At 49.2% G+C, this 24,901-nt stretch overlaps 2 protein-coding genes across 3 annotated transcripts; both read left to right on the forward strand.

Annotated features, from left to right (window-relative positions):
* The first annotated feature begins 171 nt into the window (after positions 1 to 171).
* On the forward strand, positions 172 to 15,833 carry BRD8 (bromodomain containing 8). 2 transcript variants are annotated; one of them, XM_064724633.1, is made up of 21 exons: positions 172 to 254; positions 503 to 599; positions 1,399 to 1,468; positions 1,705 to 1,754; positions 2,626 to 2,748; positions 2,903 to 2,983; positions 3,405 to 3,469; positions 4,047 to 4,183; positions 6,032 to 6,176; positions 7,291 to 7,500; positions 7,897 to 8,177; positions 8,668 to 9,123; positions 9,469 to 9,562; positions 9,773 to 9,819; positions 10,155 to 10,369; positions 11,186 to 11,278; positions 11,462 to 11,530; positions 12,234 to 12,411; positions 13,049 to 13,153; positions 14,062 to 14,106; positions 15,231 to 15,833. In XM_064724633.1, exons 1-21 carry the CDS (start codon positions 236 to 238, stop codon positions 15,288 to 15,290), a joined length of 2,640 nt encoding a protein of 879 aa, XP_064580703.1. In that variant the 5' UTR covers positions 172 to 235; the 3' UTR covers positions 15,291 to 15,833. The 2 variants fall into 2 exon arrangements, with proteins under 2 accessions (XP_064580703.1, XP_064580702.1); XM_064724632.1 differs by lacking the exon at positions 14,062 to 14,106 and adding an exon at positions 4,605 to 4,820 and having other exon boundaries at positions 15,231 to 15,825.
* A 3,417-nt stretch (positions 15,834 to 19,250) lies between these two features.
* LOC135453510 (bromodomain-containing protein 8-like) lies at positions 19,251 to 24,619 on the forward strand. The gene is made up of 6 exons (XM_064724636.1): positions 19,251 to 19,835; positions 20,223 to 20,429; positions 21,642 to 21,787; positions 22,495 to 22,581; positions 22,947 to 23,015; positions 23,959 to 24,619. The coding sequence occupies exons 1-6, from the start codon at positions 19,440 to 19,442 to the stop codon at positions 24,179 to 24,181; spliced, it is 1,128 nt and encodes a 375-aa protein (XP_064580706.1). The 5' UTR covers positions 19,251 to 19,439; the 3' UTR covers positions 24,182 to 24,619.
* Positions 24,620 to 24,901: the final 282 nt, after the last annotated feature.

Here is a 24,901-nt window from a genome sequence, read left to right on the forward strand (position 1 = left end):
CGCCCCTCGCTCGGCGTTTCAAACCTCGCCGCCCGCCCGCTCCGCCAATGGGAGCACGGCATGAGAGCCCCTCGACCAATCAGCGCCCGCTCTTGGGACGGAGGGGGCGGGCCCCCGGGCAACCGGCCGCCTGCGCGTGCGCACACGGCCAAGGGGGCGTGGCGGCGCTCGGCCGCCTCCCGGCGGGCTTTGCGCGCGGTGCCGCCCCTGCCGCCCTCAGGGCCGGGCGGGGAAGATGGCGGCGGGGCCGGGGAGTGAGTGCGAGGCTGTGCGGGAGACGCGGCCGGGAATGCGAGGCGATGGGGCTGGGGAGAAGAAGGGGCAGGGGAATGGCCCGAGGAGAACGGAGCGGTTCCGGAGGACCCTTCCGGGAAGAACCAACGGGGGCGCCGGGCGGGGCGGGGCCAATGGGTCCGGGGAGGGGCGGGGCCAAGCGTGGAACCGCGGGTTCTGGTCCCGGTGTTCCCGGGACTGTCCCCCACACTCCTGCCCTGTCCCGCAGAGCACAAACTGCTGAGCGCCGGCCCCACCGAGCCCTGGTCCATCCGCGAGAAGCTCTGCCTGGCCTCCTCCGTCATGCGCAGCGGCGACCAGAACTGGTACGGGAGCGGGAAAGGCGGGCGGCGTGTGCACAGCACCGGGCACGGCACGGGGCTGGCACCGCGCTGCCGCTGTTCAGAACGAAAATGGGGTGAAAGAGGTGTGCAGGCATTTTGTTGGCTTCATAACTACTGAGTGAACCCAGAGGTGTGGTAATCAAAATAAAGAGCGATGAGAGCTGGAGAGGGAGTTTGAACAAGGACATGGAGTGTCAGGACAGGGGGGAATGGCTCAGACACAGAGAGGGAGGGTTAGGTTGAAGATTAAGAAAAAGTTCTTTACTGTGATGCTGGTGAGGCACTGGAAAGGGTTGTCCTGAGAAGCTGTGACTGCCCATTCCTGGAAGTGTCCATGGAGCAGCCTGGGATAGTGGAAGATGTCCCTGCCTATGGCAAGGGGTTGGAACAAGATGATCTTTAAGGTCCTTCCCAACCCATTCTATGATTCTGTGTTCATAATTAGATGAGGTGAGTTGTGGACAACAAAGATATTTGGTAACAGATTCCTGTGCACTGAGCCTATAGCTCTGTTTTACTGTATTTTTCTCCTCACTAAAGTAAGGGTTTTGTGGAAATGTAGTCACATAATCAGATACAAGAAACTTGTTTTTCAAAGCAAAGGAGTAAAATTACTGTTTATTAGAAGCAGGTAAATATTTTTGAGACTTGTAACTCCTTGGTGAGTTTATCATGTGTAGCAGGGTTATTCAATGAGGTAAAGAGAGGTTTTCATCTTTTCTCTGCATGTTGATTGGGGGAAAAGGTAAATGGATGGTAATTTGTCATTTCCTTCCCACAGGGTCTCAGTCAGCAGAGCCATCAAACCTTTTGCAGAGCCAGGACGCCCACCTGACTGGTTTTCCCAAAAGGTAAGGCACTGACATTTGAATCCTGGGCACCAAATCTCTGCACAGTTGTAAATGTCATACTGAGGATGAATTTAGGATTAATTGTTCTGTGTTTTATCCAGTACACAGTTACTAAGTAAGGCTATGTGATTATGATCTGAAATTCCTTGCCTTGGGAATTTGTGGATGTCCATGTATTTTGGTGTGTCCTGTTTGGGCAAGCAGACTGTCCTCTGACTTCCTTTGTTTCTTCTCAGCACTGTGCATCTCAGTACTCAGAGCTCTTGGAGACCACAGAGACCCCAAAGTGAGTACAAAGTGTGACCCCAGCACAGCCTGCAGCAGCTCAGGGGGCACTCCTGGGTTCTTACAGCAAAGTCCTTGTCACTATTAAATTACTTTTTGTTCCCCAGCCTGCTCCTCCCAAAAGGAGCATTTCAGAATGAGAAAATTCAGCTGGAATAGCTGTTGTGGGACAGTGGGATCAGGGTTTTTCAGATGGGAAATATAATGTTTATTTAGCTGGAATAAAGCACTGCATGTTAGCCTTACTGATCAGAAGTTTTGCACATAAATTTATCATTCAGAATAGGGGTAGAAAAGAGGAGTGAGAAGGGAGATGTTTTGTATTTGTCACTGTTTTGCAGTGGTTTCTTACAGTTTTCTTATCAGTGTTGTCACTACAGCTCTGTGATATGAGTTATTTACTGCTCCTAGTTCCAGGCATTTTGTCTGGGGACTTCACACAACATTAACTGAAAGATGGGATGTCTAAAAGTAATATTTGTGTGTGACTGATTTGTTTGTGAATTATATTCAGCACTAGAGTTGCAAAATTAAAGGGCTTAGTAGAGTCAGAGAAGAAAAAAAAAAGATATTTCTTCTTGGGGAGAAAAGAATTCTCTCTTGAAGTGGAAGGATTGTATTCAGATTGAGAATTTTTGGTGGACTTGCATCTTTGATCTGTTCCTGAAGACTTTAATGCTGGGTGAATTGGCAAAAATTTCCTGAAGAGATTGTTTGAACGTTGTGCTGCCCAATATAATTTCAGGGAATTGGAGGAAGCTGATTCTTTTTGGATGAGCACGTCATGAATGACAGAAAGCAGCCATTTGTGAAAGAGGAACTGAGTTTTCTTGTGGTTTGTGTCTGAGTTTTTCTTTTCTCTTATTCTGTAGAAGAAAACGTGGTGAGAAGGGAGAAGTTGTGGAGACAGTGGAAGATGTTATTGTGCGGAAACTGACTGCAGAGAGGGTTGAGGAGTTGAAGAAAATTATTAAAGAAACACAGGAAAAATACAGGTACATGACAGAGGTTTTAAAATGTTGCACACCTGAGAGTCCTGTCCTGAAAAAGTAATCCAAGTGGGATGAAAATTGGGGGTGACTGGGGTGAAAATGCTGCTTAAGCTGTGCAGTTCAGTGATCAGAATGTAAAAAGATTTTATGATTGCAGGCAACTCAAGAAGGATGCAGAGCTGATCCAGGCTGGACACATGGACAACAGACTGGAGGAGCTGTGCAATGAGATTATGATGTGGGTTATTTCATTATTTCTTCTGAGATTGTGGTTTCCTGACTCTCTGTTTGTCCAGCATCTCTTGCTCCACATAGTTTGGGTTAAGAGAAATGGAGCTGGGCAGATGCTTTGGCCTCTGAGAGCGTGGGCTGGGGGAGAGCAGCTGGTGTGGAACATCCTTTGGGGTTGCTCAGTAAAGAGCTTGGCCGTGGCTTGCAGAACCATGTTTGCAGCCTCCCTTCTGGCAATCATGTGGAAGTGAAATTTCCTGCCCTGTGTGTCATTCTCTGGCTCTGCTGCTTTGCCTTGGGGGGTTTGAGGCTGAGTGGTTTGATGTTGTCTGGAGATAACAGAGTGGGCATCAGTAAAACACATTTTGAAGGGGGAATTAAGGGGAACTGAGACACCCTGTGACAGCAGGTTTTTGTACTTTTTACAGAAAGAAAAAAATGGAAGAGGAGGAAGCAGAGGTCAAGAGGAAGGCTACAGATGCTGCTTATCAGGGTAAGCTGGAAATGAGGTGCCTTCGTTTTCCTCAATGCATATATTCATAAGAACATTTAGAAAATACTGAATTCTTGTTAAGACCTGCAGGAGGAATTCCTTGACCCCGGAGTTGGAGAGAGAGGCTGTATTCTCTTTCTAGCACTGTATTTGTAACAGGGTAAAAGGCAGAGGCTTCTGAAAAAGGAATAAAACCTTCAGGAAAGGTGTATCCAAGGGAAAGCAGGGTTGGTAAGGAGCTCTGTGGTAGAATGTCAGGCTTTTCACACCTTTAGTTTCCCCTGGTCACTGAGGATAAGGGGAAGAAACTTTTATTCTGAATGTTTAGTTCTTCATAACTCTTGGGGCATTTAATTTGGTGGTGGGAGGTGGTGAATACCAAACTGCTAAAAAACCTGCAGCTGCAGTGCATTACCCAAAGTCAGTATTACTTGGGAACTGAGCCTAGTGGGGTGCAAGAAATTCCTATAACATACATTGTTCTCTTAAAATCCTTCAGGTTAAAGTCAAAGGTAATTCTTTGGGCCACTCCACGATGGAGTCACAGACTCTCACTGGAGTTTGTGTTCTCTTGCAGCTCGCCAGGCCATTAAGAACCCCCCTCGAAGGCTGACGGGGGTGATGGTTCGTTCTCCTGCAGGCTCCACCTCCCCGGGCGGGGATTATTCCCTCGGAGATCTGTCCCAGCCCGCTGGGGATGAGGCCAGCCCAGGGGTGAGGATCCTTCTCTGGGTGGGAGGGAAAGCCCAGCTTGGGACGTGGGGCTCTGCATCCATCACAGAGGAGGGGCCTGGGGAGAAGCCCTTGCCTTGCTGTGCAGCTTTCAGGTGCTGCAGTGTGGTTGGTGACAGTGCTGCTCGAGATCCATCTCCTCTTCCCTGTCTGTGGTGATCCAGTGCTTGGATCAGAGGCCTTGTAGGGGCATCAGTGGGTTGGCCAGGCAGTCTGTGAGTGCCTGGGAGCTGGCTCTGCAGGGCAGGGAAAGGGTGAAAGCACGTGCCTGGAGTAGGGGCAGTGAGTGAATGCAGTAGGTGTCTGTGGTGTGCTGGATCAATGCTCTTGGGGGAAGCAGCAAGCGGGGCTGGTCCGTGTGGTGGAGTGTGGCTTTGAACAGTGTGGTTTTTCTCTTTCTCAGGTCACGCCAGGGACATTGCCCAGCACCCCAGTTGCCTCCTTCATTGGAATCCCTGACACCCCTCCAGGCTCTGCTCCCCTGGATGCCCCCATGACCCCAGTCACTGATGATTCACCCCAGAAAAAGATGCTAGGACAAAAAGCAACTCCGCCTCCTTCCCCTCTGCTCTCAGAGCTGCTGAAGAAGGGCAGTCTCCTGCCCACAAGCCCCAGGCTGGTATGGAGCTCTCTGCTCATATATGCAAGCACACAAACAATTTGCTCCAGACTTTCCCACTGAAAAAAGGGGGATCTGCAAAGAATTTTTAAAAATGTGCAGTTTTGTGAGAGTCCCAGCAGAAGTGATAACCTGAGAGGTGTAAATACCCCTGTGAGCTGCAGAGGTCAGCCCCTTTTCCAGCAGGACTGCAGGGCTGGTGCAGCACATAGGACTGGCTGTCCCCTCAGTCATAAGGAGTTGGAGTTGCAGGGTTTGCTAGGGGAAATTGTTCTCCCCAAGGAAGGGAATTTGTTAGTCAGCATCATCCCCATCAGCCTCTGTGACATTCTTGGTGATTCCTACACTGGGCTCACAATTCTTTACACCTTGTCAGGAAGTCCTGTTTCAGTATTTTTAATGTGTACAAGAGTAGGGAATCCTTAAATGGCACTTATGACCTATACAGAACTGCTTCAGTTTTCTCCTAATTGTAGACAGCTCCTAAAATCACTGTGATGAGAACCCACTCGTGGTGTTAGTGACTTGAGAAGTCTTAGGAGATGCTGACACTGTTCAGAGCCCAGTGTGAAAACAGCAGCCATCAGCTGCTTGTGACACAGATTCCCTGGGTTGGTGCCTGTGTGATGGAGTAGGTGTGTTGCTGTTGACTTTTTTCTTCATAGTAGTCAGATTTAGGGTTTTTTCTATTTGCTAGCTTGGGTAAATGTTCCATGGATTTTGTGTTTGCAGGATGTAACATAAAGTGGGGCAGGGAAAGGTCATGGCTGTGGAAAGCTGAGGTTTCTTTGTAGGAACAGGACAGGTTTGCATCTGTTTCAAGGTCCATCATAGGTTCACTGTGTGACCTTGATCAAGTTACTTTCCATCTTGGTATTTCTGCTTCTCTCAACTCAAAACAAGGGATATTTCTGTGCCATCTCAGGGTCTAGAGAGACTCATATGTGTAAAGGATTGTGAGGTCCTTGAAGAGAAGAACTGTGATAGAGCAAATGATGCACTTGGCCTGCAGCTGTGTTACAGCTGAGAACAGGAACAGTTTCAGTTCTGCACTTGTGTGAGGGGCCTCAGGCAGGAACTAACCTGAATAAAACCTGCAGAGGAAATGCTGGGACACCAGATGCTGGTGCTGTTCATGAGGTGCACATCTGGCAGAGAATCACTGGTGTGGTGGTATCTCCAGGAACTTGAGTCTCATCCTCCTTTGACAGGTTGGTGAAAATGAAATGGCAGTGGCTTCTGGTCACATGAACAGCTCTGGAGTGCTGCTGGAGGTAGGAAGTGTCCTTCCAGTGCTGCACAGTGGGGAAATGCAGTCAGCACCTGGTGCTGTTCCTGCATCTCCAGCTGCTTCAGGTAACTCAGGCCTTTCCTTGTACAGTTCTTCCTTAAAATTTACCTTCAGACTGTTCTGTGGATTTTCTTGGGGGGAAAGATGATGCCTACCTGGCTGGTCTGGGAGCTTCTCTACCAGTTGCATTTCTATTTATATAGCCCTGTCCATCTCACCCCTACTTTTTAAGAAGACTCTAAACCTTTAAAGAGTGACTGAAGCAATTTGGTCTAATCCAGTCCTGATCCATGCAGTCTGGTTTTCTGGGTTGGACACTGGCTAATATCAGGCATCTGAGTGTAGAAAGAAAGGGTTTGTTCACAGGGAGTTGGGGAAAAAATGGTCTAGATCTGATCCCCAACGTGTCAAACACAGCTCCCTGTGGGTCTGGAGAACTCAGGTGCCCTCCCTCTGGTGTATCTTAGAGATCTGTTCAGAGTTAGTGCAAGAGACACAGAGACAGTGCAAGACTCTGTACTGGGCTTTCAGAATAACCTGCCTAAGGAAGTTTTTTCCTCAGCTCCTGCTGACCAGTGATTTAATCACATTGTCTACAACTGAGATTATGTGTTATTCATTCATACAGACTTCCATACAAGTAATACTGCTTTCCTTATCCACATCTGGTTTTTTAAGACTTGTTAATTTAGTCCAGACAGTTCAGTAAATTCTGACTGGAAGTTACAGCTAAGATGAATGGCAGCCTTTGATATAAAAGGAATTCTCCAGGAAAAACCTGCAAGGAAATCCCCTCCGCTCCCTCCCAGCTCCTGTGACGACTGTTTGTCTTGGCTTACCTTGTGTGGCTCTCTCAGCACTGTTTTTCAGATTTCCCATCATTGTTTTGGGATGAGCCTTTGGAAGGGCATCTCTGTGCATGTGTGGCTTAGTCTGTCCAGCCCTTACAGTGGGTGCAGTGTTCTGTGGCTGCATGATTCTGCCTCAGACTGCACGCACAGCGGGAGTCGTGCATTTTTTGGTGCAGGTTCTCTGTACAGCTTTTGGGACTCTTTATAGGTATCTCTGTGTCTTTTCCCAGAAGAAGCCACCAGGCAGTGAAGAGCCCAGTGGTGGCTTTGTGGACTTGAGTGGTGGCTGCTTCTTGCTCATGTGCTTTTCCCTTCTACTCTCTGTTAGGTGCTCCTACGCTTTCCCGGCTTTTAGAAGCTGGCCCTGCACAGTTCACCTCACCTCTTGCTTCCTTCTCCGCTGTTGCCAGCGAGCCTCCAGCTAAGCTCCTGCCACCCCCCGTAGAGCCTGTGTCCCAGGCCACTATTGTCATGATGCCCACGCTGTCAGCACCAGCCGTTGTGCCACCAGCTGCAGCTGCAGAAAGCGTAGCCACAGGTGCGTCCCCAACCACGCACTCAGAGCTCACGTCCTGCTGGAAGGCAGAACTTCCCCTGGGATCAGCGCCCTGCGAGCTCTCAGCTGGGCTTTGTCACCTCAGACTGGCCATCCTGGCCAAAAAGGATGGTTATGGCTGGGTTCTGGAGGAAACATGGTTTTAAACAGAGTTTGCTGGGTGTGGGGGGGGTGCTGGTGATTTGCTGACTGCGGTTCAAGGGTTGGAATCTCCTGTGGGAAAGCAAACCCGTATTTGTCTTTTATTAATCTAAGCTGTGGTGGGGTGGATGGGCCTGGGATAGTTGTGGTTGATGCTTAGTGTTACCCACTGCAGTGTTTGTTCATGTGGGGACTTTTCCAGCTTGGTGTCTGACTGTGCCTCTCATCCCTGTGCAGTGAGCCAGCCTGAAGCCTGTGTTTCCATGGAGGCAGTGGCTGATTCCCACACTGTGACCGTGTCCATGGACAGCAGTGAAATATCAATGATCATTGATTCCATCAAGAAAGAGTGCCTGGGTTCTGGGGCTGGCAGCACTGCAGGGTCTTCCAAAGATCACTGCATGGATGGGAAAGAAGATCTGGATTTCGCTGAAAAAATGGATATTGCAGTGTCCTATACGGGGGAAGAGCTGGACTTTGATACAGTTGGAAATATTATAGCCATCATTGAGGACAAGGTAAATGGGGAAAGCAGAGTGCCAGTTTTGCTTTTGCTGCACATTCAGTTGGGTTAATCTCAAATGATTGCTGTTCACCAATTTAGTTTAAACAAACAAGAAATAACTATTCCAGAATGCACATTCTCGCCATCATTTTCCAGATCGACAGGACAGGACACCACTGCTGCCTGTCTGACACTGGTGCTCCTTTTCAGAGTACAAAAGGAAATGTCTTTATTCCTTGGAGGGTAGGGTTTGGGTCATGTCTCTGGCAGACAGCTGAGCACTGCTCACAGAATCCTTTCCAGGAGTGCCATATTTCTGAAACTGAAGCTTCAGGAGAAACTCTCACAGGGAGTGATACAAATCTGGCTGCAAAAATGCAACTTTGTAAATGGAGTAGACTGGGATTTCCACATTTGTCTCAGTACCAAATAACATGAACTTTCCTTTAATCCCTCTTTCTGACCTCAGCCTGCACTGCTGTGTGTTTCTTTTGACAATAAAGGTAGACGACCCCCCTGAAGTCCTGGATGCAGCAGTTGTTGAAGCTGCTCTGTCTTCTTTCTGTGAAGATACCGATGATCCTCAGACCCTTCCTGGCCCGTGGGAGCATTCAATTCGTCAGGAGCATGAGAAGCAGGCCCAGATGCCACAAGTGTCTGTGACAGTGAAGCAGGAGAGACTGGAGTGTGAGGAGCCAGAGGCAAAAGGAATTCGAGACCTAATGGGCATCAGTGAGCTGGGGTCAGAAATGAAGACTGAGATTGCAGAGCAGGACCAGAGTCAGCTGGGCCCTGAAGAAACCATACCAGCAACTGCAAGAGTGACAGAAACTCCAGAGCTTAGAAACCAAGAGATAGAGGAAGATCAAAGAGCAGCTGTAACATCGGGAGAGACTCCTGAAGTCAAAACAGAGTCATCCCAGGGAGAAGATGCCGTGCTCAATGCAGTGAAGGCAGAGGTATGTGGGCACAGAGGCTGCCTGGAACTGGTGTGGGGAAAGAGAGGAGCAGTTGTGGCAGGTAGGAGCAAAGTTTAGAGGAAGGATGAGTGCTGGGTTGAAGTGACCCTTCAGTGAATGTGACTGACTGTTTTCCTGGGAGTCAGGCTGCTGATGTGCAGAGCAGCTCTGCTTTAGGCAGTACCTTTGTGTATCTCCCCCCACCCATGTGCAGAACTGCTGCTGGGAAGGTGCTCAGTGAACCTCATTGCCTGGAGTTAGGCTAGGATGAGTGAGATGTGCCCACACCTTCACTGAAGTAAGCTGACACAAACATCTAGATTTGTGCATTTCTCTTCCCTCCAGACCCCACCTGATGATGATTCATCCCCTCCACAAGTCCCAAATGTGAGTGAAGACTCCTCACAGGCTGATGTTCAGCACAAATTTGAGCTGTCAGGTAACTTAATTCAGCTAGGAAATCTTTTACATGCAACATTATTAGCTGGATAGTTGTTAGTTATCTGGTTCAGGTTTTCTGGGGAGGAGGGAGAAAAGATTGCTGTAGGAACAGTGGTAATTACTGCAGGACAGTAGGCGTTGGTGCAGGAGCTTTTGTAGGAAAGGCTGCTTGGGAGAATCAATCTTTCTGCATTTCTTTCTTTCACAGAATCAATGAAGGAGGAGGCCCAAGCCCTGTTTAGGAGTCAGATGAAGGTAATTCCCTGTTGGTTTTAGTCATATTGAGTTAATTAGCAGCCTGTTGCTGCTGCTGTCTGCTGAAAGGCAAAGCTTGTGTTCAGCTTTCTGCACTTTGAGCAGTCTGCAGCTGAAGGGGAGATGGCTTCAGAATGTAAAGGTGTTTATGTCTGTGCTTCTGGGTCTGTGGGGACAAGCTGGGCAGGCTGGAGAGACTGGGATTTTGTGGAAGTGCCTGTGCAGTTGTCAGCAGCCTCACAAGAAAACCACTTTGCTCACAGAACCGTAGTTGCTTTGTAGGCCTGAGTGGCTGCTGTAGCTGTCTGTGCCAGCTGATGGACTCTGTGTTTCAGGATGGGCAGGGTGAGGAGGATGATGAGGACGGTGCCAGTGAGGCTGCCAGTTTGGAGGAGCCCAAGGAAGAAGACCAGGGTGAGGGCTATCTCTCAGAGATGGACAACGAGCCCCCCGTGAGCGAGAGCGACGACGGCTTCAGCGTCCACAACGCGCCCCTGCAGTCGCACGCGCTCGCCGACTCCATCCCCAGCAGCCCGGCCTCCTCGCAGTTGTGAGTGTCAGGGCACACAGCAGGGACTGCAGTAAATGAGCCTTGCTTGGTCGTATCCTATGCAAGCTGTTACAGCTCCAGAGCTCAGTCCCCAAGGGGACTGGGTGCTAGAGGCCAGCTCGCTCTCAGACCAAGGCCGCGGGTCAGCCCCTAGCAAGCAGGGAGATATTCAGCTCTTAGTGATTAGGCAGCTCTTGTGATTTCAGCTTTGCTTGCTAGGTAGCTTTTCCCTTGGCCTAAGGCTCCAGCAGACGGTAGAGAGAGGAGAAGCAGAAGACACTGGCTGTTCCACGAGTATGGCTTTATTGTAGGGTCTGTGAAGGGTCTCAGCTCTTCTTCTTCCCAGTTAGTAGGGGTACAGTATGCTACTTTTATACCCTTGGCCTGGATCCAATCCTGACCAATGGCAAAGGTGTTAGAGTGACCATAAGTGACCAATGGTAGGGTTTAACACAATATTGCCTTCCATGGCTATAGGGATAAGGTACAAGGCGGATGTCCCTGGAGACAGGAAACTTCTTTGCCGCTGTGTCAGCATTCTATTCTCCAAGGGGCCCTGGCTAAACCTGAGGGGTTTACTACACTGCAGGATCCCCATTTCTGGCTTGCTGAGTGGATCCTAAGGGAGAATTTGTTGATGATTTGTTCGGTTCTTGCTTACAAGTGTGCAGACAGCACTCCAGTACCAGCTCCCACTTTTTCCGTCTGTCTTTGGCGTGGGTTAGCATGGGCATGTCAGGGACAAAACAAACCATGAGTTTTGTGCTCTGAGGCAGTGATCAGGCTCCTGAAGGAATTATGTTCTTCTCTTCGCAGCTCAGTGTGCAGTGAGGACCAGGAAGCGATACAGGCTCAGAAGATCTGGAAGAAAGCCATCATGCTGGTTTGGAGAGCAGCAGCTAATCACAGGTGAGTTTGATGTCTTGGCAGAAAGAAGTGACTAATCCTAGACAAGTCTCCACTCTCCCATCTCAGAGGCTTATCTCTCTTGGGAGATGATGAATCATATTGTTACAGACAAATTAAAAGGAGAGCATGAAACAAATATTTACCAGCAAGAGCAGGCACTGAGTGGACTGTTTTTCTCTGCAGGTATGCCAATGTCTTCTTACAGCCTGTAACTGATGACATAGCACCAGGCTACCACAGCATCGTGCAGAGGTGAGTCTCAGCAGTCTTCTGTCATCAGAACTCTGTTTGCATATTTGTAGGGATTTCTGGCAACAATGTAGTTTTTGCCTGCTGTGCAGACTTGGAAAAGTGTTCTTTTTCTGACATGATTCAGTCAGAAGCAGGTTTCCCCAAGAACACTCATCATCAGTAACAGGCACGTGTCTGTACACAGTCCTGACTTTGAGTGAAGTACACTGGCTTACACAGAACATTTTATCAGTAAAGTGAAACTGATCTGTTTCTCCCAGTTTCTGTCCAAGAGTAGGATTTAACCTTTGAAATTCCTAAAAGCTGTTCTCTAATCAGTATTTTTTGCTGTCCCAGATGGTGGACTTTTCTGGAAAAATTACCAGAAGTCCCTGCTAGCTGCTGAAATCTCTTGTAAACAGTTCAAGCTCAGTAGCTGCAGCTCTAGCTCCTTAGTTTCTCTATCAGTGGTGCCTGGAGAAGGCAGATGCCTCTCCTGAGAGATCTCTGAGGCTGTTGTTACTATTCCAGGTAACTGCTGGACACCTTGGATCTTCTGAGACCCAGACCTTGGTACCAGGGAGCACAGCCCATGAGGGGGAACTGTTCAGCTAAATAGAATAGACACTATAACCAAACACATTATAGACCCAGGGCTGTTTCCAAAGGAGATGGGAAAGAGTTAAGCATTTCTGTTGCAATTTTGCCTGCATTTCTTTCACAGGCCAATGGATTTATCTACCATCAAAAAGAACATTGAGAACGGGCTGATCCGAACCACGGCCGAGTTCCAGCGGGACATTATGCTGATGTTTCAGAATGCAGTGATGTACAACAGCTCTGACCATGATGTGTACCACATGGCTGTGGAGATGCAGAGAGATGTCCTGGAGCAGATCCAGGTGAAGTACTGAGCTGAGGCCAGTGCAGGACAGAGATCTGCCTTGGTCCATAGGTCTGGCTGTGCCACAGTTTCACTCCCAGTGCGTTTGAATGCAGTGGGTCCTGCCCTTCCCTGCTTCTCTCTCATGGTAGCTCAGGTGTTTGTGTGGAACTAGATTGTGGGTGAGTTAAAAGTAACACAGCAGAATATTTTATATGTTCATCCCAGACCAATTTCAGATGTAATTTCCTTCAGGGAAATGCTTAGGCCAGCAAGAACCAGGGTGTGGTTCAGGAACAGAAAGGAGCAACAAGAACAGTGAGTGACAGGGGACGCCACGGCTCCTTTGGGTGGCTGTGCTGGTTTATGTTGATATAAAGTGCACATGAAACTGCCCTGTGAATTTATGCTATTTAAAATATCCTTTGAAGCAGAATGTTCCAGCTGGCAGGGCTGGGTTTGAATTGGGGTTTTGTAGTTCCTCAGGACTTGTGGCTTCTGAGGTAAATTGGGGAACTTATTCTGAGCAGCACACAAGGAACTGAAACTGCCTCTGACCCAATCATTCCCAGCCTGTGGTCTGTGATAGGTAACTGACATGCACTTACTGAGCTTGTTTTGCTTGACAATCTTAACAGAGTGTGGTTTCCTTGCAGCAATTTCTGGCCACACAACTGATGATGCAAACATCAGAGTCAGGGATCAGTGCAAAGAGCCTGCGGGGGCGAGACTCCACTCGCAAGCAGGATGCTTCAGAGAAGGTGAGAATGCTGCACCCTGTGCAAGGGCACTTGGGATCTTCTGAAGAATCCCAAGATACTGCATGAAGTTCCTGCACAATGAGGCAAAAGTTCTCACACCAGCATCTTCATATGAACAACTTTTCTTTAAATGTCTCTATTGATTAGATTTCAGTTCTGTACAGCATGCCAGAGACAGGTCTCACGAGTTTTTTCTGTAATACAAATACTTCTGTTACCTGTTCTTAAAAACAGGTGATAAAAACTGTAGGGAAATGAACAGAGTATTGGAAGAGGTGTGAATACTCTCAGGCACATGGTGTGACTCTTGGGGATGGGCCTGCAGGGCAGGGAGTTGGACTCTGTGATCCTGTGGTTCCCTTCCAGCTCCACAGATTCCGTGATTCTATGGTATGGCAGAAAGGTGAAGGGAATTGCCATATCCTTCACTTCCTAGTCAGCTTTTTAGAGCTAGAGAATCAGTCACCTCTGGTTTGCTGTGTAAAATACACCAGAGAACCTTTGGATTCCACACTGATCTAAGCAATGAAGATTTGTGGTTTTTTCTTTTATAAAGACCTGTGCAAACTTGATGAAGTGATGTCAGGTACTCTGTGGTGCACACAACACTGTGACAGCAGGGGCTGCCTGCTGAGTTCTAGTGACAGCTGCACTGAGCAGGAATTGTTTGGTAGACCAGGAAAACTCGCTGTGGCTGTGGAGGGAATATCCCTTTCCTGGCATTCTGGCTCTCTCAGTATCCCTCTTTTGTCTGTTTTTATGTTCCTGCTGCACAAGACTGACACCCTGCAGGAAGGGGAGTGGGGCACATGTTCCTCTATGCTCATGTGTGGGCTCAGTGCTTCTGTGTGGTGTGTGCATTTCCGTAGCTGATGCCTGATGAGTCCTTCTGTTTGGCCTTTTAACAGGACAGTGTCCCAATGGGCTCTCCTGCCTTCCTTCTCTCTCTCTTTGTAAGTATTGAAAGGCTCCAGCAGGTTCTGCAGTACTGCTGCCAGGTGCTCTGCTCCTTGTCTGGGTGATCCCTGCACTGTCACAGCATCCTTAGCACTGCAGCAGGGTGTGTTTGACCTGGGGGCTGCACCACTGTGAGCTGAGAGGAGACATCTCAGTCCCTTCCTCTCAAAATGGGTGAGCGGGTGGGGCTTCACTCTTTTCTTCTGGTTCCAAGTGTTTTTTGTTTTGTCATCTGCTTTTGCTTTTTTCCATGACTTCTCTCCTGCTTTCTTTCCATATAAGTGGGAAGACAAACCAAAGTGGTGCAGTCCTGTAGTTCCTACATCTCTCATGTTTATACAGCTGCCCCTTGCACACGGCCGAGGCAGTACAAAAGGTCTTGGGAGAGTGAGGAGTCAGCTGTGTGTCCTTTATCTGTTCCTGGTTCAGAAAGCAAAAAAGACTCTGCAGAAATGTCTTGCTCTGTGCCCGTGGTGATCTGCAAGTGTTTGGAAAAATATTCCCTCTGGGAAACCCCAAGTCTCTGAGTTACTGTGAGGAGAGAGAGGAGGAAGATGGAGAGCTGTCCTTGTCTCTCACATTATCTAAAGACAGAGGAGTACTCCAGGAGAGGCAGCAGATCAGCCAGAGAGAGGATCAGAGGAAGCTCTCAGCTCACCTGCTCGTGGAAAGGAGCTGTGTGGAGGAACTAGGGAGCTAGTGCCAGGGTCACTCAGCTGGAGCAGCACTTCCATAGGGATCAGCAGCCTGTAAGGTAGGTTAGTCAGCAGTTTTCCTTTTCCCACCTTAAGCTAGAATCTGCTGCTTAGGAGGAAGCCTGCACTGTCCAGGCTCCAAAAGCCTCTGTGTGTGCCAGAGGTGCTGCCTGTCTGTGCCCTGGCTCCAGCAGTGCAGAGATGCTGCCCAGCCCAGCACCCTGCTGTGTCCACATCCAGCTTTAGGTAGGTCTGCAGGCAGGCCTTGGCAGGGACGGCTTCCCTTTCTCCTGATGGGAAAGCATGAGAAATTGTTGCCAGATGCAGAATTCCCTTTGTCCCTCCCTGTGTCCCTGCCTCCCTCCCCTGTGCCGGAGGGCCGTTCCTGTGGGTTGTGTAACTCTGTTTGTTTGCCTTGTGAGCAGGACGGAGGCACCAGAGGGCGGCGCTGCGCCATCGAGGCAGACATGAAGATGAAGAAATGATGCAGACACAAAATCCCAGCAGAATCCCAGGCATCCGGAGCTGAAGTGTGAGCAGGCAGCTCTTAGCCGCTGTTGGAGGAGGAAGAAAAGCTGCAGGTCCATTTCTGGGACCTGGTTCACCACCTTCGCTTGCCCTTCTGGAAAGCAGTGTCCTGTCAGAATGTGTAACCCAAAGAAACTTCCCTGGAGGGGAAGGCCAGCCCCCCTGCCTGTTTTAGGGCAGTTGTCTTGGGCTTCATCAGTGTTCTGGTGTTAGCTAGCAGCTGGTGGCTCGTACGTACTGTAATGTGAAGTGTACAGATTTTTACTAGTGCTGTGTAAATGTGATGTATATTAAAATCTGGGAACAAACCCGTGTGCAGTGTACTGAGCATCACAGCTCTGCAGGGAGGAGCCCTGTGCTACAAGCCTGGATCCCCACCTGGACTACCTGCAGATATAATTCTTTTCCAGTTATGCCTATAGCTCTGATGTTAGAGACAATCCATAAATCACAGGAATGCTGCACAGTGCTTGCAAGGAGAGGAGGATTCCATGCTTGAGTGTGTGAGGATACGGCACCACTGTGGTGACACTGGAGATCAAACCTTGAGAAGTTAAATACTGCAGTCTTGGTGGAGCTTTCCTTAGGAGAAAATGCATTGCAAAGGACTTGACACTGTTTCCCCAGAGATCTGTGGAGGCTGCACTAGTCAGAGTGAAAACCTGTAATCCCAGCAGCTGTAGGCAGGATTGCCAGTACCTGGTTTCACATCTGAGCTTGTGCCCTGTTCCTACTGGGAATTACTTTCCTTTTCCTCAGCAACGTGAGGGTTTAAGTTCTCTGCAAGAATTTCCAAGTCACTTTTTCTGCTCATATGACCTGAGATGAAACTTGCCTGTTTTCTGCCCACACAACCATTCATGGGGGAAAAGAAAACAACAGAATGACACCATCCTTGATTGCTGCAGCAGCTGGGAGTGCTCTGCCCTCCGTGCAGCATATCCAGGGTGCAGCTTTCTGGTAGACAGGTTTCAGGAAACTGAGTCACTGGGATTAAGAGCAGAGGCATTGTTGCCTTATCCAGTAAGAGCTCTCAATTTTCACAAGTTCAGTGTTGAAGTTGGCCGTGCCTGCTGTGTCAAGTCCTGTGTATTGCTGAGGTGAATTTTCACCAGGAGTCACCTTACTGATGTGGAAATGCTGAAACTCCCTTGGATTGGTGATTGGTTCCTTGTCTTTTGCTGCTAAACCCGGGAGCAAACTTCTGGTTTGAATTTTTATTGTTCTCAGTTCATAGCACAAAAAGCTACAGAGGTCTTTGTCTTTCATGCATTTCATGGAGTGGTTTCAGTTAGGGGCAAAGATTTTAGCAGTGCCTGTTGTGACAGGACAAAGTAATGGTTCTGAACTAAAAGAGGGCCTATTTAGACTGGATAAAGATTGTTTTTTTACAATGAGGGTGGGGAGGCCCTGGCACAGTTCCCCAGAGAAGCTGTGGGTGCCCCATCCCTGAAGTGCTGAAGGCCAAGTTGGATGAGGCTCTGAACAACTTGGAATAGTGGGAGGTGTCCCTGCCCATGGCAGGGGGCTGCACCCAGACAGCCTTTGAAGATCCCTCCCAACCCAGCCTGCTCCAGATTCTGAGTTGGAAAGAACCTCTGTGCATTCCTTTACTCATTGAGCTGCTCTGAGCAGGGCCAGCTGCAAATATTGACCTTAGTCAGAATCTCCTGGGGTGCAGCTTGTCATGCCTGTGTCCTTTCTCTGCTGGGCTCTGAGGAGGGTCTGGCTCCATCTCTGTGACACCTCTTTGTCTCTGCTGGGACACTGGAGGTGCAGCACAGGAGAAAACCTTTCTCAGACCCTCTGGTAATTTGCTTTCATCACAGCAAGCACTGCTGCTCCTTCCTACCCTTGCTTGCTTCTCCTAACCAGGTACTTTTCTCTCAGCCTTTTCTCTTGTCCCATGACATTTTAATAGTCTTTAATGATGTTTAAGAGCTCTAAAATTCCAAGATAGGATTTTCCCTATGGAGCCTCATTCCGTCTTTCCCAATTCATCATCTCTTGCTCTGACTACTTACTAATTCTCTTCTTCCTAATACTTTGTTCTAATCTGTCTAGTACAGAGCTGATGTTTTACTGTGCTGCATCTCCCAGCACCCACCCTTTTACAGACAGATAAAACTGTCACCCCTTTCTGGTTTTCTTCTTAAATGACAAGTTACACAGCATAGACTTGGTCACGTTATATTTAAGCTTCTTTAGGGCTCACAAATGAATCCCAGTGGGTTCTAAGGTTTATTCACTGTCTCAAATTGTTCTAAAATCTTCCCCTGTTGACATTTTAATTAGATATCATCTCTCAGACCCATCCCAAGAGAAGGTCTCATGTGAGCTCCTCTGTGGCAACTGCTGATAATGATGATTAATTTGGTTTTTCCAACTGGCCCTATTTTCCACTGAGATGTTTGGCACTGATCATGTGTCATCCCCACTGATCATCTGGCAGCTCTCTGCTTCTGATGTTTTTGATGAGGTTTTTTGTTTTTATTTGCTTTTATGTCTTTAGCAAATTGTTCTCTTTTTCCTTTTTTTTTTCTTCCTACTTTATGTGGATTCTACATTTCATTTATTAGAGTTCAGGCTTTTATCATTTTTCTTGTTTTGACATGTAAGTTCTTTTTAAAGGCTGTCTTTTTGATTTCTAACAGCTTTTTGCCAGAACAGCAAGGGTTGTGCAGTGTCTGATCTCTGCAAAGTGAACTAAAACTTTCCAGTTTGAGAGAGGTTCTTTGCTGGTGACTTATCTAGCCAACATAATTAAGAACTGTCAGGCAATTCTTAATTAAAAGTTCAAGCCTGTGTCATTTTGTCCGGAATTGGTGCAGAGCTGAGCTGTCTGTGATTATTTCACTCATCATGTCTTGCACTAACCCTGCTGTTCTGCTCTCTGGCATCTTGAGCCTTCCAAGATTTGGTAAAACTGAACATAAGGCTGAAGATCTCTTTAATCTTATGCCCAAGTTCCCAGGACTTCCTGATTTTCTACATTTATCCCTGTGGAGCACAGAAGGATGATCACAAGTGATCAGATTACCCCAGGCTGAGGCTTTGCTGTGCCTCTGTGTGTGGCAGCTCCAGGCACAGGGTTTCTCCTCAGATGGAATCTCAGTTTGCCCAACTCCCTCACCTGGAAGCTGTGAGCAGGTAATGTTATCTCCTACCTCATCAGATTTCATCTGCTGCCACTGAAGTGAACTTTGGAAGAGGTTTCAGAAGGACAGGCTTGCAGATCCCAACTCTGCCTGCAAGTTCACAGAATCAGCAAAGCAATTTTCTCATCCCAGACCCAGTGGATTCTGTATTTCTCCCAGTTATGCACCATAAGCTGAATTTGGAGCTGTGCTAGCAGTCCTGAGAATGGAAAAGACAGTCGGTGAGAAACATTCAAAACTCTGAAAAAATCAGGTTGTACATAATTAACTGAAGACTCTAAAGCCAGTGTTAATTAATGCATAGAATTCTCCATAGGTGCAGCATCCAGGCAGCTCCATTCAGTGGCAAGATGAGGATTTTGTGACATCCTTCACTGTTGTGCTGTGGCTCTGCAATCCATTCCCCAGGCTTAGAGGACTCAGAGTACACTCATGCATTTGGGCATGAACTAATGAACAGAGATTAAATGAGTGGTTTCTTCCTTCTTAAGAGAATGCAAACTTTTATTTTCTGCAGTGGACAGAACTGTGTTTCTCAGTGTGTAACTGTGTGGTTATAATTCTTCTGGCTCAGGTACATGAGATCTCACATCCAGATACATCCCACCTGTCACTTTCAAAACTCTCTCTGTAAGGTTTGGAGTAAGTTATCTCCAGTATAAAAAGTTCTCAGTGGAATTTCAGTGAGCTGCCCTTGGAGTCACCAGTTGTTCCCAACACTCAGCAGCTGAGGAGCTCCAGCAGGGCTCAGTCTGAGCTTGCTGGGTGCCTTCAGCCCCTGAAATATGGAGCATCAACAAAGCCAGGCTCCCAGACAGCTCAGCATGCCCTGAGCAGAGTGACCCACTGACCAGGGCAGGGAGAGAGCACAACAAAAGCAGCAGAAAACCTGAAATTCAGTTTGTGTAGCAGAGCTGCAGCCCTGCCATGTGCTGTGTGTGAGCTCAGATGGAGGCTGCTCACCTCAGAGTCCTTCCATGCTGTGGCCCTCCAAGGGTGGCAAGAAATGAGCTGGGCTTGGCAGTTCTGGATCAGAGTGCAAAGAAATTGTTGTATTTTCATTGTTTGCAGATGGGCCATGCCTGGAAGTCTGAGTTGGAATCTCCCATCAAGTCAGAGAGCAGTGATTTCCAGTCCCCTCCTGACTGCGATTCAAGCTTGGATCTGGATGTGATGAGCTGGAGAAATACTGAAGAGGAGGCCATGGGGAGGCTGGAGGGGAGCAGCCAAGAGGCAGACCCTGAGATGGAGCTGAGTGAGCCCCTCTGGAAGGATGACAGTGAAGATAACCACGAGGCAGAGGAGCCATGTGAAAACAACAGTCTTCTCCAGTTCCTCTTGGAGGTAGGGCAGTTTGGATTACAGGAGGGTGGGCAGCATAGTTCAGGCTCTGCTGAAACATTGGGCTTTGCAGGGCCTGCACCATCCACATCAACAGAAACAGTCTGGGGGCACAGCACAAGCTCTGGGTTCACTTTCTCCCCAGCCTTTCCTCCCATTTGGAGCTCCCTCTGCACCCAAGCAGCTGCTTTGCCAAAACCCAGCTCACCCTTAAGCACAGAAATGTCACTGAACTGACACTGTAATAATAACACAGGGCTTCTTCAGATTTTGCAAGGATTCCTAAAAATGGAAAGGCGTTCGTGAGCGATTGCAAAAATAGCATCTGGGCTGTTTATTTCTTCTCCTTTTTGCCTTCACAATTTGAAGTAATAAATCCCTGTCTTGCAGGTAACCCAGATGTTGGAATCTTGCTGCATTGGCAGCACAGAGTCACCAGAGACTCCGTGGGATTACTGTGGCTCTGGGGGGAAGGAGAGTGATGGGGAGGAAGAGAGGGGCCAGGAACAGAGCACCGGAACAGCAGGCTCAGGAGCAGAGGAAAGTCAGCTGGACATCCTGGCAAAAGATGAGGAAGAACTCTTCCTGGAAAGAGAGGTAGGAGAGTGGTGGTCCTGAAAGAGCCCTGGGTGAGAGATTAGACAATGAAGGAAACCAGCTCTAGAAGAGATGGGGAGCCCCAGGTTCTGAGAGGGGAGATAAAACACATGAGGAACACAGAAAAATGTATGAGGGAAGGGTGTTTTTTGTGTATCTTTATAAACAGGAAGCTTGTTACAGATGAAACCCTCAGATGTGAGTTGGAGGAATTGCTCCTTGGCAGTGTAAAGGTGACTCATGAGAGCTGGCAGGCTGCTCTCAGGTTTAAGGCAAGGTTGGAATGGTTGCCTGGCTCTAATTGCTGTGTTTTGCAGCACAGCTTGGCTGGTTTCAGGCCCACGTGGCTGTGCCAGCAATAACCATCTGCCCCTGGGGACTGTCATGTCTTAGAAGCAGGCACTGTCTAGCCTGGGTTTGCATCAGCCCTGTGTTTGGGGGCTGTGGGCTCCCACCAGCCTGCTGGGTGTTCCTGGGAAAGCAGCACAGCACTGGAGGAACAGGGCTATTTTTCCACACTTGTTCTCTTGCAGACTCAGGACACTGGAGACAAATAACCCCCAGGATTTCACTGTTCAGCCAGGACAGTGTATTCCCAGCAGTCACTCTGCTCTCTGCTGCTGTTACTCCCAGCAACTCCCTCTCAGTTCTCCCAGTGCTCACAGCCAAACACACAGTGTTCAGTTTCTTTCTGAGAATTCTGCTCGTGCTTCAGATCTGTTGAGGATTCTGAGGTGCTCCTGCATGAAATCCCACTGAGCTTTTTACTGGCAAACCACTACAACAACAGCACCACTCTCCTTCCTGGCTGAGTCTATTCCCTGTCATTTTAACGTGGGAGTTTGTGAGGAAACAACCTTGTTAACTCTGGGGGTTCCTGTTATCTGGATCTGCAGCTTTAACGAGCCTGAGGCGCTCTTACCTCAGCTCCTGATTGCCCTCTCTACATCCATGACTCTTCCAGAGAGCAGACACAACACTGGGCCCCACTCAGCTCCACAGGTTTGTGTCAGCCAGGGGTGGATGGCATCCAAGAGATCAGACACATCTGCTGGGAGGTCTGAGTGAGGTCAAACAGCATCCTCTGAGTAACAGAGCAGGCAGCTCCCAGCTGAGCCTGGATGCAGGAGAGGGATTTACAGCAGGCTGGCTGCTAGATAAGGGATTCAGGTGCTGTGCTGCCATCTTAGATGTGTCCTCTGTGCTCTTCAGGGAGAGACTGAAGACTCGTCTGGAGAGCCCCCTTCAGATGAGCTGCATTCACCTGAGATGAGTGCTCAGGCCCTGGATCAGGATGGCAGTGACAGCAGCTCTGCAGCCTCAGTGCTGGACTCCACAGGCTCTCCCAACGTGCACCTGTAAGTAGCTGGCTCTGCACTCTTGGAAATGCAGCAGAACAGAGTCATTTCTTTCCCTTGGCACACGTGAGAACAAGTGCATGGTCAGGTCACATCCAGGAAGGTGAGAGAGCCAAGCAGAGCAGGAGGGAGGGAGGTAACTTGTGCTGTCTCTGGATTTGCTGGTATTGTAGGGCATTGATCCTAAGGTCAAGCGAGAAGAGTAGAGATTAAATGAGAGATTAAATGGAAAATACATGTTTTATGTTTTCTCAAGTCAAGCAGGCCTGGTGTGAGCTGCACATCAGGCTCTGTTAGGCCGTGCACAGCCCAGCATTTCCAACCCCTCTGAGCAGGTGCAGGTGTGTCAGTCACATGCAGGCTCTGCCACACGTGTGATAACTTGCACTGCCTTTCAAAGGAAAAACGTGGGATTTTGGGAAGAGAAACTTCATAAAAACCACTTCAGTAAAGTTCTGAACTGCAGAGCAGCTTGAGGTTTTCTATCCAATTTGGTCCTGTTCCTTATCTCAGCTTTGCTTTTACCCTTGTCCTGCATCTTCCTGCACTCTGGATGCTCAGTTGTGCATTCTGATGCAGAGCCCTCCCACCATCACACTCAGAGGCTTTTTGTAGCTTCATCCACCTGGATGTGGTGGGAGCCAGCAGAATTGTCACCTCCTACTTTGTCTCGAGTGTGATGATCTGGCAGTATCTTCACTCCACAGGCTGCAGCCAAGCTGGAATAACCCCCCCCAGCACCTGATCCTCAAAAAAAAGCTCCTGTCCATCTGGAGGATGATAGCCAGCCACAGGTACGTGGGAGCAGAGGGCTGCATCAGCATGTCCTGAACACTCTGCCCTGAGTCCCAGCTCCTGTGTCACCTGTCCCAGACCCTGTGTCACCTGTCCCAGCTCCTGTGTCCCCATCCCAGCCCTCCCCTCCCAGGGTCTGGCCTGTCTCTCCAGCTGTTTGCTTGGGGAACAGCTGCCTGCTGGAGAGAACACTGCATATTGATTTCCTCTGCTTAATGTGGCAGAGCCCAAATGCTGCTTCCTACACAGCTGGCACAACACTGGCTGTGGCATCAGGGCCAGCAGGGAGAGGCAAGCCCTGCTCCATGTTTGTGGTGCAGGGGCAGGCAGAGAACATTCCTTGTCCTTGTCCTTGTCCCTGCAGGTTCAGCAGCCCGTTCCTGAAGCCAGTGTCAGAGAAACAAGCCCCTGGATACAGGGATGTGGTAAAGAGGTGAGTTTGTGGAGGAAGTGCTCACTGGCTGATTTCTCTCAGGTTATTTTCTGCCTTCTCTGGTATCCAAAGGGCCAGTGGGATGGTTTCCTTCCTCCTTTTCCAGAGTTTGGCTGTCACCAGCATCTCCCACTGATTTCTTTCAGTAAAACTCCCTTCTGGGTAATTAGAACCTGGAAGCTTGCACTGACTCTGGAGCTGGTGGGAATTGTGCCCGCCCTGTGCAGGCATTGCATGGCTGGCTCATCCCAGGGACAGTCCCTGGGCAGATCCAGGCCCTGCAGCTCTGCAGTCCCTTCTCCCCATGCCTGGAATGTGCCTCAGGAGGTGCCCCCTCCTCACCCGCTGCAAGCGCCCCAGATGTTTCACTCTCAGCACAGAAGTGGGTCATAAGAATATTTCCCAAAGAGATTAATGGCATTTTTTCAGAGCTGAATCATGTTCTATTCTGGTCACAGTTGTCCTCTCTGCAGCCATTCATTTTCCCATTCTGTCAAAGTAAGGGAAGTAATATTTATTCCCTATCATGTTCCCCTTACCAGCACTGCTATTTTTGCTGGTGGCACCATTCAATCTTTAGGGGGTTTAATAGATACCTATTTTAGTAACTTTTCTTTCTCCACTAAAACCTGGACTGACTTCCTGAAGACTAATTACTGCTTGCCTGCTCTGGAGCTCAGCATCCCATTTTTTCCAGAGGTGACTGCTAATGACCTGCCAAGTTGATTGGATGGCAAGTGTCGCAGTGGCTGAACTCACTTTTGTCTGGCTCAGAAGAAAAGCCTTTCACACTCCCCCCTGTGTGTCTTGAGCAATAAAATTGATTGAAAATAGCTGTGCTTTCAGGGCCACCCTGAAATGAGAACAAGCACATTCATGCAGATCCCAAAGGATGCCAGGGCCTGGGTTGCAATTTCATTCTTCTCCTCTCTGTCTTTTGTAGGCCCATGGATTTAAGCAGCATAAAGAGGAGGCTCTCAAAGGGACACATTCAGTCCGTGATGCAGTTCCAGTGTGACCTGATGCTCATGTTCCAGAACGCTGTGATGTACAACAGCTCCGACCACCACGTGTTCCACGTGGCTGTGGAGATGCAGCGAGAGGTCTTGGAGCAACTGCAGGTCTTGGCTGAAGCCCTCCTGTTGTCCAGGGACAGGCTGGAGTGAGGCAGAAGGTAACCAGCCCTGCCTGAAGCCTCTCTAGTTGGAGCAGCGATGTCTCCGTGGCTCAGTGCATCTCCGGGGCTCAGGGGATGTGCTGCCATGGCCTCGGGTAGTTCTCGTTATCTCCAGTGCTGGCTGCTGGGGTTGATGGGTTGATTCAGAGCAGTTTTTGGGAGGGTACCCTGTTGGAAGCCTCCATTCTTTTTGGGAAAAGCAGCAATGTAGCCCTGCAGGGAGAAGAGTTCCCTGGGATGAAAAGCAAGGGAGAGAATCCTGCGTGTGGCCAGGTGGATGAAGCGGGCACAGCCCGTGAGGGTGGCTGGCTGCACATCGGGCACTGCAGCGTTCCCAGGTTCAGGTTGGTCTGATGTTGTGTTGGGTCGGGTGGGTCCGGCGTTACCGGCACTGACCACACCCAATAAATGCCCGTGTTGAAGCTTGCCCCGGCCTGCCTGACACTGGGACTGGGACCGGGACTGGGGCCAGAACTGGGACTGGGACTGAGGCTCGGTCCAGAAGTGGAACTGGGACTGGGACCGCGACTGGAACTGAGACTGGGACTAGGTCCAGAACTGGAACTGGGACTGGGGCCAGAACTGGGACTGGGAGTGGGGCCAGAACTGGGACTGGGACCGCGACTGGAACTGAGACTGGGACTGCGACTAGGTCCAGAACCGGGACCGGGTCCAGAACTGGAACCGGGACCGGGGGTGGGAAACGCGG

The sequence above is a fragment of the Zonotrichia leucophrys genome, chromosome 13 (assembly GCF_028769735.1).
Source record: "Zonotrichia leucophrys gambelii isolate GWCS_2022_RI chromosome 13, RI_Zleu_2.0, whole genome shotgun sequence".
Classification (NCBI taxonomy): domain Eukaryota; kingdom Metazoa; phylum Chordata; class Aves; order Passeriformes; family Passerellidae; genus Zonotrichia; species Zonotrichia leucophrys.

Excerpts from the sequence above, each read along its gene's own strand:
- BRD8 (XM_064724632.1), top strand. Across the intron at positions 3,470-4,046 it reads TACAGATGCTGCTTATCAGG|CTCGCCAGGCCATTAAGAAC; the intron begins GTAAGCTGGAAA and ends GTTCTCTTGCAG. Across the intron at positions 11,279-11,461 it reads AGAGCAGCAGCTAATCACAG|GTATGCCAATGTCTTCTTAC; the intron begins GTGAGTTTGATG and ends TTTTCTCTGCAG.
- LOC135453510 (XM_064724636.1), top strand. The coding sequence starts at position 19,440 with ATGGAGGCTGCTCACCTCAGAGTCCTTCCATGCTGTGGCCCTCCAAGG. Across the intron at positions 21,788-22,494 it reads GGCTCTCCCAACGTGCACCT|GCTGCAGCCAAGCTGGAATA; the intron begins GTAAGTAGCTGG and ends TTCACTCCACAG. Across the intron at positions 23,016-23,958 it reads TACAGGGATGTGGTAAAGAG|GCCCATGGATTTAAGCAGCA; the intron begins GTGAGTTTGTGG and ends TGTCTTTTGTAG.